General features: G+C 45.4%; 1 protein-coding gene across 1 annotated transcript; it reads left to right on the top strand.

The window, feature by feature from the left end:
• Positions 1-923: 923 nt before the first annotated feature.
• On the top strand, positions 924-8,152 carry CYP1B1 (cytochrome P450 family 1 subfamily B member 1). Its single transcript, XM_069583529.1, has 3 exons — positions 924-1,323; positions 1,750-2,781; positions 5,613-8,152. Exons 2-3 carry the CDS (start codon positions 1,751-1,753, stop codon positions 6,199-6,201), a joined length of 1,620 nt encoding a protein of 539 aa, XP_069439630.1. The 5' UTR covers positions 924-1,323; position 1,750; the 3' UTR covers positions 6,202-8,152.
• The last annotated feature ends 1,449 nt before the right edge of the window (positions 8,153-9,601 follow it).

The raw sequence follows: 9,601 nt of genomic DNA on the forward strand, positions 1-9,601 counted from the left end.
GCAGAAGAAACTTTTCAACCCAATAAAGTTCGCAGGCTCTCGGAGATTGGCCTCCTCCTTCTCCACCCACCCCCACCCCCCCCCCCCGCTCCAGGAATCTTCAGAGCGCCCTCCCTCCCCTGCTCTCCGCAGGGTTCGTCCCAGCTCGGCTCTCCGACGCGGCCCGTTTTGCCCCGCGTTCTCCAGTGGGCGGCGCCACCTGGAGGAGTTTCTACGCGGGAAACCTCCAGGCAGCTGCGGCCCGCCAGCGCTGGCCTTTGTATGCCAAGGAAGTCGGGGTTCCGGGGCGGGGGAGCTGTGTCCTTCAGGGCTTCTTGATCTCACCGCCCAAGGTGGAAGGAGAACTTTGCTCGCCAAAGGGCCCGACCTGATGGGTCGACATGCTTGCGAGAACGTTAAAATACAAATAAAGCAACTCGGGATGCAGTAAAGGCAAACCTTCATCACAACCGAGTTTTCTTTTCCAAGCTGACAGGTTTCCTTTCCCAGTTAGGGTGCCCGAGGATCTCAAGCGCTTTTCTCTCGGGGAAGGAAGCCCAGGCCACGGAGAGGGTAGAGAGGTTGTGTTCTCGGGGCGTGGAGCGCGCTCCCACCGAAAGCGCAGGAGTGGTGTTCAGGTGGTGTCCCGAACGCGCGTCCAGAAAAACTGCGGCCTCGATCGGGAGTGGCTGTGAGGAAGGGTGATTTGGGGGAAACGAAAACTTCTCGCCGCCGCTTCCAGGAAAGCCACCAGCGACTGCTCCAAGGCCGTCGGTGCGCGCAGGGACTGCCTCGCGTGACCACCAGCGCGCGGTGACCCCAGTCGTAGTCCGAGAGGCCTGTTCCAGGGCGCCCCGCCCCCCCTGCAAGCCCCGCCCCCGCCAGGTCCGGTTGCCTCCTCCCCACTTACAGACCTTAAAAAAGAGAGGCGGGATGGCGCGCTTTACTTTCCAGAGTGACTGTGCAAACCGACCACGCCTCTGCGACGCCAGCTGTCAGAGCCTTGCGGGGGGGCGTGAGGGCTGGCAGTTGACTCCATTCACCGACCCTCAATAGCAACTCTCACGCGGTGAGAAAACCCTGACTTTGCCGAGGCTCAGGTGCAGCGAGGCTCGGCAAAGAAAACTCCTTTCTGCGTCTCTATCCCAGACCGAGCGCCCCCGGCTCTGACGACCCCTAAGACTCCAGAGTGGGCGCTGAAGTTCCCAGAGCTGGCAACAGGTGTCCAGGGCCGGCTTCCGATTTTCTGGAGACACTGAGATTGCGGTCTTGAACCCCACAAGAGTCCCGGTCCGTTCTCCCAGCCGGCCGTCTGGCGCTGCTGGAAACCGCGCCTCCTGGCAGGTCAGTGTGTCAGCTGAGCCGCCTTCCTGCGGCCTCTTGCGATGCGTGGGTTCTCGCAGGTCAGAAGTGGCGGGGGTCGCAGGGGCCGGGGTGGTAGGCATTTAGAGGGAACTGAGCGCCACTCCTTGATGCCCGCTGTGTTGTCCTGGAATTGCAGGAACCGTTACGCGGCTGGGGCGGGGTCGGGGGAATCGGGTCATAGAGAGGCGGAAACAAGACCCTTCCCCTCACTTTTGGGGAATGGGTTTGGGATGGCAAGAGGCGTGTTCAACTGCTTCTTCAGTGAGCTAGCCCTGATCTGACCTACGCGCTACCTCCTGCCTTTCCAACAGTGCACGGTGGCCCGAGGCAGGTGGGTAGGAGCTTGGGGCGCCCTCGTCTTTCTCTGCCTACCCGAGTGTCACGCCTTCGCCCTTCTCTCCCCAGCATGGCCCCCGGCCTCAGCCCGGACGATCATCTGTCGCCGACCTTTCTGTCAGCCCAGCAGACCATGCTCCTGCTGCTGCTCTCGGTGCTGGCCGCAGTGCACGTGGGCCAATGGCTGTTGAGGCAGCGGCGGCGGCAGCCGGGCTCCGCGCCCCCGGGTCCCTTTGCTTGGCCGCTGATCGGAAATGCGGCATCAATGGGCTCGGCGCCGCACCTCTTGTTCTCACGCCTGGCGCGGCGCTACGGCGACGTCTTCCAGATCCGTCTCGGCAGCTGCCGGGTGGTGGTGCTGAACGGCGAGCGCGCCATCCGCGAGGCGCTGGTGCACCAGAGCGCGGCCTTCGCCGACCGGCCGCCCTTCGCCTCTTTCCGCGTGGTGTCCGGTGGCCGCAGCCTGGCTTTCGGCCAGTACTCGGAGACCTGGAAGGCGCAGCGGCGCGCGGCGCACAGCACGATGCGAAACTTCTCCACGCGCCAGCAGCGCGGCCGCCAGGTCCTCGAGGGCCACGTGGTAGGCGAGGTGCGGGAGTTGGTAGAGCTGCTGGTGCGCCGCAGCGCGGGCGGCGCCTTCCTAGACCCGCGGCCGCTGACCCTGGTGGCCGTGGCCAACGTCATGAGCGCTGTGTGCTTCGGCTGCCGCTACAGCCACGACGACGCCGAGTTCCTCGAACTGCTCAGCCACAACGAGGAGTTTGGGCGCACTGTGGGCTCGGGCAGCCTGGTGGACGTGCTACCCTGGCTGCAGCGCTTTCCTAACCCCGTGCGCACCGCCTTCCGTGAATTCGAGCAGCTCAATCGCAACTTCAGCAACTTCGTCCTAGACAAGTTCCTGAGGCACCGCGAAAGCCTCCGGCCCGGGGCCGCCCCCCGCGACATGATGGACGCTTTCATCCACTCGGCGGGGGCTGACTCGGGCGATGATGGCCCGCGCCTGGACGTAGACTACGTGCCGGCCACGATCACAGACATCTTCGGCGCCAGCCAGGATACTCTCTCCACCGCGCTGCAGTGGCTGCTCGTTCTCTTCACCAGGTAAAGCCTCCAGGAGGCTCGGGTCGGCATTCCTCCCTCCCTCCCTCTGTAAAAGGTGGAGTGGAATTAGAATATGCTGAGGTCGCGACTAGCGCTCAATGAGGGTTTGGGGTTTCGCTGCAGGTCCCCACCTGCCAAAGCTGAGACCGAGTCCAGAAAGCGCGTCTCTGGAAGGCACCGTGCTGGCTGGAATGCGTTGTGCACTCTCAACCCAACCGCGCCAGGACAGCCGGCATCGCTGATCTTGGAGCTCACCGCTCCGAGGGGGGATAAATTTGTGTGAAACCACTTGGAATAGCAAGATTAAGTACCCAAGATCATCCCCCGATCTCCCACATTGGCACGGAAAAGCAAAATTGGAAACGGTCCGAAGGAAAGGGCAGCGTAGTAAAAACTATGTTAAGTAAGCACGCCTAATCGGCTCGGCTGGTCTTCAGCGCTGACTGGAGGCCGCCTGGCCCTGGAGCCAAAAGCGCGCCCTTCGAGGCTTTGTATCGCGACATAGCTAGTGTTCGCGGCGGAGCCTCAAGGACGGTAATCCAAAACTTTAGGAAAGCGACCAAAAACCAGCGGATTGTGCTGGGCGTATAAAACCGCCGCTCTAGGCGTAGAGGTGTCGGCGTAAAGAATAGGAGAAGCCGTAACTTTAGCAAATGCTGAGCTGCGTCTCTTATAGAAAGGGAAGCTGAGTATCTGCGAGGCACCTGCTAACCTCTCGGATCCCTGGGCTCGGCTGGGTTAGTTAATCCTCAGCCGCGGACCTCTGCTAAATTTGTATACGCACGAATTGAACATGTCTCGGTATCCCCAGATAAGCAAATATAACATAAATTTTACATAGGTCATAGTTATATTAAAAGACAAGCCGTTGATTTACACGGGCGGCCGTTATTTTATCTGGTATCCTTACCCCAGGGGCAAATGTCTCATTCAAGGCAAGTCTTGATTGCTTTGAGAGACCAGAAATCCTGGTTATGCAATCTGGCGCACAGGTAAGGGAAGCTGGAAAGTAAAAACTTCTTTTGTTAGAATCCACTGCATCAGAATCCTGTATTTCCTTAGATACTGCTTTCACAGTTGGAGGGGGGGGTGTATTTTTAAAATCACTCTTCAGTATTAATATCATGGAAACACATATGGAGGAGGGGCAGAAATCGCATAATGAGAGTCAATAATAGATCAGGAGGAAGACAATTCCAAAATGGAATCAATAAATCCTTTGCTTCCCCAGATGAGCATGTTATCTTTTGTAACTGCCTTTCTTTTTTTTCACCAGAAACCGAATTGTAAATCGTTTTCCGTGTACTCCTTTGTTGGCAATGAGCTGAACTGAACTTTCCGTGTACTCCAATTGGGCAGCAAAAGGGAATAAATCAATTTGGGGGTCACTTTCAATTCACTATAGCTGATGAAAAGTTCTTCTTTTTAGTGAAAAGACAATATGATGGGGTTGGCAAATTGCATTTCCTACTTTTTTATGTAACATATGGAAATACAGCTACACCCATTCATTTATGTATTGTCTATAGCTGCTTCCACCCCATAGCACAAGCTGGGAGGTAAGAGAGCTTGATCCACAAAGCCTAAAATATTTACTATCTGGCCCTTTATGAAAAAAGTTTGCAAATCTCTGAAAAATTACCAATAATGTCATCACAGGCACACTTAAATTTTTTTTTCAAAGTTGCAATAATGACACATTTTTTTACTTCTGACATTTCCACTTACTATAATGGCCATTTCCCTGTCTTTTAAACTTTATTTTTGTAATTTTTACTACATAATTTTAGTAATTTTTATGGCCATATAATATTTTGCTATAGTAACAGATCATTATATAGTCATTTCTCATGTTTGTTTAAACATTTCTTTAAAGACTGAACTATTTTAAATGTTTCTGCTATATTTTAATGTTTCAGCTATATTTAAAATTTTATCTATTATGGTTACTTTTTTCATACTTGCTAAGTTATTTCCTGAAAATAAATTTCCAGACATAGATCACTGGCTTTTAAAAGAGTGGGGAGGAATTACCCTTATAGATCTTGCTTTGTAATAAGATTTTGTTTTCCAAAAGGATTGTACTAGTTTTATCAGCAACAGTGAATAAATATTGCAGTCTGTACCATAATCTCATGAACATTAGGGATTTGCTTTTAAAGTTAGAAGATATGTACTTTTATCTATCAGGATACCAATGATCTTTGTATGAAATGAGAACATTGTGTTCTCTGGAATTGTCTAGGGAGATGAAGAAAAAAAGAATTCACTTTCAGGGTTACATTTTAATTTTTGTGGGCCCCAAGTGCTTTTGCCTTTGTAGACACCTTACTCCATAAAATTTTTTTAAATTAACCTTTATGACTATATTGGTACAAAGATTAGCATGTTAAAATTATAAAACATTTTCATTGGCCTAAAAGCTTTTATTCTTCTGATTTTAAAAGAAATGAGTTTTCATGAGTTCCTAAAAAGTATTGTATGTCCCTGGCACTTTCTGCTGTATCCAGTGGAGAGAAGTCGTCCTTACCCTTGTCGTGCTTTTTCAGTCTGAGAAAACTTAGACCCTTTTCTTGACTGATGATGGGGAAGAGAGTTTGAGCTGTGTGAGACTTATTATAGGAAATATAACTGTTATACTCCATCTTGTAATACAGTGATAAATTAGGAAACTTTTAGATTTTTTTTTCTGGAAATGTTAATTCAATTACTGATTCAGGTAGCCAGTTTAAAGAACGGTGGTATAAAAATAAATTGTAATGGGCTTTCCAGAGGAAAGAAGGATCAGTGTTCCTCACTGATTTTCTCTCTCTGCCATTAATACCAAACAGGTATTCGGAAGTGCAGGCGCAGGTACAGGCAGAACTGGATCAAGTGGTGGGTAGGTACCGGCTGCCCACCCTGGAGGACCAGCCCCGCTTGCCCTACGTCATGGCCTTTCTTTATGAAGCCATGCGCTTCTCCAGCTTTGTGCCCCTCACCATTCCGCACGCCACCACGGCCAGCGCTTCTGTCTTGGGCTACCACATCCCCAAGGACACGGTGGTGTTTGTTAACCAGTGGTCCGTGAATCATGACCCGGTAAAGTGGTCGAACCCAGAGGACTTTGACCCAACCCGATTCTTGGACAAGGATGGCCTCATCAACAAGGACTTGGCGAGCAGCGTGATGATTTTTTCTGTGGGCAAACGGCGGTGCATCGGGGAAGAGATTTCTAAGATGCAGCTGTTTCTCTTCATCTCCATCCTGGCTCACCAATGCAATTTCAAGGCCAATCCAGACGAGCCTTCGAAAATGGATTTTAATTACGGCCTAACCATTAAACCCAAGTCATTTAAAATCAATGTGACTCTCAGAGAGTCTATGGAGCTCCTTGATAGTGCTGTCCAAAAGTTACAAGCGGAGAAAGGGTGCCAGTGAGAAGCCAGAGGCGAGCAGAAATTTTATAATTATGCAAGTCGGGGGATGGGAGTAAAATTACAGTCCCCCCCCTCCCCGCCCCGATCCTCCGCGCCACTTTCTCAATTAGTCTCTAAAATGAGCTTAAACCAACTGACCCACAGATGATGTGCTTTGCACACGTGTCTTCAGAATAGTACCTCATGAGCCCTGGGCTGTGTAGGGGCTCCAGGAGATGTTTTGAGTGAAAGAGCTAAAGGGCCCAAATAATTTTTTACATATATTGAATGTTGCCAATAATAATTTCTTGAGGGAGCTTTCTTTGGAGTTAAAACACACATGTACATATACACAGAACTACCTAATAAAGAGGCATTTCAGTAACCATGCCTTGCTGGGTGGGATCCAAGGTTATGTTCTGTATGCTCTATAGAAAATTGTATTAAGCAGTTTTAGGAAATATTGTTGCATATGCAAAGATGAATAATTTCAGTGTAAGATCGGATGTGATCTGGGGTCATAAGGGAAAAAATAAAGACCAGAAATTCTCTTCTCACTTTTTCAATAAAATAGCTTAGTTAAGCTCTAATATCTATGGGTGGATTTATCTTTTCTTGCCCACTGATGTGCTTCCTCTTACTTTATGGGATGAGTCATAGTTATTTGCTCAGAAGGAAATCAACTGTAGTTGATTTAGTGGGGTTCAGTGATTTCATGAATTTTAAACTATAAATTGTTAAATTGTAAAAAATTCCAAGCTGAAGACATACCTTGTTTGGTTACTAAAGTACAGAATTTCAGTTATGAAGAAAAAAAATTTATCAGCTCAGCTGAACTTAAAGTTTTGTGATTATAACATACTTACTTCAATAAATCTCATAGGTTAAAAAAAATCACCAAATAGTGTTCAAGATGTATATATATATATTACATAATTATTCAGTACCAATATGTATTAGTTATTTTATCACTAAATGGTATTAGTTATTTTGGTCAAGGAAAGGTTGACAATGTCTTTTATAATGTCACAGCAGATAGAAAAGTACAACCAATTTAACCAATTTTGATTCAAATACATAGTATGAGCTTAATTAAATCAGCTACGTGTTTTTGACATCATGAAAACCAATTTGAAGCAAAGTCTCCTCTCTCATTGGAAATTTGAATTGAAAAATCTCAAAATTGGATCTGAAAGATGTGTTCCTTTTCACTTTATAGCATGTTTATTAAACTTATATTCACAGTACAGAATATCTTTTCCAAACTGATTTAGTTCATATGTTATACTTCTAAACTCTTGTTGTACTTAAAATTTTAATTTAATTTTAAAGCCATTTTGATTATTGAGTTCCAGGAAGTTATTGGAAATCTGGCCATTAGCCTGTGGAAGGCAGGGAGACTGAATCTGTGTCTGCCTGGTGAACAGTGAAAAATGCCACGAAATATCTTGATGGTCTTTATTAAATAACATGGTGGGGAAGTCCCATTATAATGGACCTAGTTTTATTTTTAAATAATTTTTTAGATGGCAGCAGTGTTTGTGTTTTGGAAAGTCAGAATTAGTCTTGGGAGGTTGTTTTGAGGATTGCATTGGATTTCAGTGGTGGCGATCAGATCGGCTGTGCTATTTAAGCCAGCCTAGTGATCTTAAGCAGGAGGTCACTTTGGTAACTGTGAAGACCTAAAGCTTGAACAAAATATATATGTTCAGTTTATGTAAATAACCTGAAAACCTTTTTTTAAAAAGTGATGGAAGGTCGCAAAAGCACAAAGTGAAGTTTAGAGTTTTAACTTTCATTGCTCATAAATGTACAAAGGAAGTTGTGAAGTGTCCTAAAAGCTTACTGCTTGTTACATTTCATTAAGCTTTTTGGAATCTTTTTATCAAAATTATAAAAGAAAGAGTGTATGATCGTTGTATGTGTGGGGGGAGCGGTGCCGGGGTAAGAGAAAGGAGTGAAAAATACGAAAAGGAAGAAAGATGGCTAAACATTCTCCCACTCATTCAGAATTAATTAATTTGTAGTATGAATATTTAGAAAAAAAAAAGTGTTTCATGGGATAGTGTTGGATCCCAGGTAGACTTTTAAAAAAATCCACAGCATAGTAGCGCTATTATAATTTGGAATTCTTATTAATAAACATTTTATATAATTTTAATTAATAAAATCTCACAGATGTACCTCTTGAATATGAAAAAATCTGTGCCAGTATTTTTAAAGGCCCCAAAGTCAACAGTAGAAATCAGACTTACCCAATACGTTTCAATTTTTTTGGCACTGGCTATTCCAAAACATTGTTATCTACCCTTTCCTGTGCCTTGAGCAGGGCTGAGACTGTAATTTGGGGCTGCCCTAGCTTACTTACTCTGAGAAACTTGTGGCAGCAAAAATAATCGTGTACCAATCTGGATGCCTCTTTAAGTCAACCAGATCCAGAAGCTCTGTAATCTGTTTTTATGTACCTAGGCTCAATTCATCTGGCGCTTTCAGCGATGAGAGAGCCAGGTTTATGAAGAAGACAGTGAGGTGAGTGCTGGGAGATTTCCTGGTTTATTTAATATGTTTGTAACCCAGTTCAAGGAAGGAAAGCAAAACCAAAAACAGACAAATAAAAATAACCAAATTTGAGGGCTGCCGTAATTAGGTGACAGGCTCAATCAGAAAATCTAATTTTATTTCTGCCAGAGAAAGAATGTATTTGCTGGTCACCATTTCAGTCAGAACATCTACTCCAGGTTATTGCAATAGTTTAATATATTGTTTATTAAATGCTTCATTTATATATTAAAGCTTTGACTCAGTAAGAAAATTGCTTTTCTTTTTTTTTCCAAAGCAAGAGGAAGATGTCTCAGGTTTGTTTTATGGATTATCTAAAAGCTTTCATGTCTCAGAACTTAGCCTTTATCTGTGAAATGCTATTACTGCCTTAACACTTTCATGTTAGATCTATATTAGATCAAATAGTTGCATAGCATTATGTATGGATTTGTATGCTTTTTAGCTTTGACACAACTGTATAATACAAAGATATACTTTAGTAGATGTTATAATTCAAGGATAACCTCTTATTTAACCTTTTCTTGCTTTCATATTTTATCATATATGCTTTCCATCGGTACACAGCAACTATGATACTTGGTTGTAACTAAATAGATTTGTGGGGACATAACATTTGTTTGCTATACCAAATTTTTAAAATTCTATATCTGTAATTACCTGTAATAGGACACCACTGCCAAAATAATAAAAATCACTTTCATAATCTTGTCGGGAAGTTTTACTTTATGTTGTAGCAAATACAATCTAATGTGTTTATTCATTTTAACTACTATTTATAAGTGCTTGACTTAAAATATTGCATTGTAAATATTTTCTTTGGCCTTTTTACATTTTAGGCGGCTTGCCTTTTTCTTTTTAAT

Source organism: Ovis canadensis, chromosome 3 (assembly GCF_042477335.2).
Source record: "Ovis canadensis isolate MfBH-ARS-UI-01 breed Bighorn chromosome 3, ARS-UI_OviCan_v2, whole genome shotgun sequence".
Taxonomy (NCBI): Eukaryota; Metazoa; Chordata; class Mammalia; order Artiodactyla; family Bovidae; genus Ovis; species Ovis canadensis.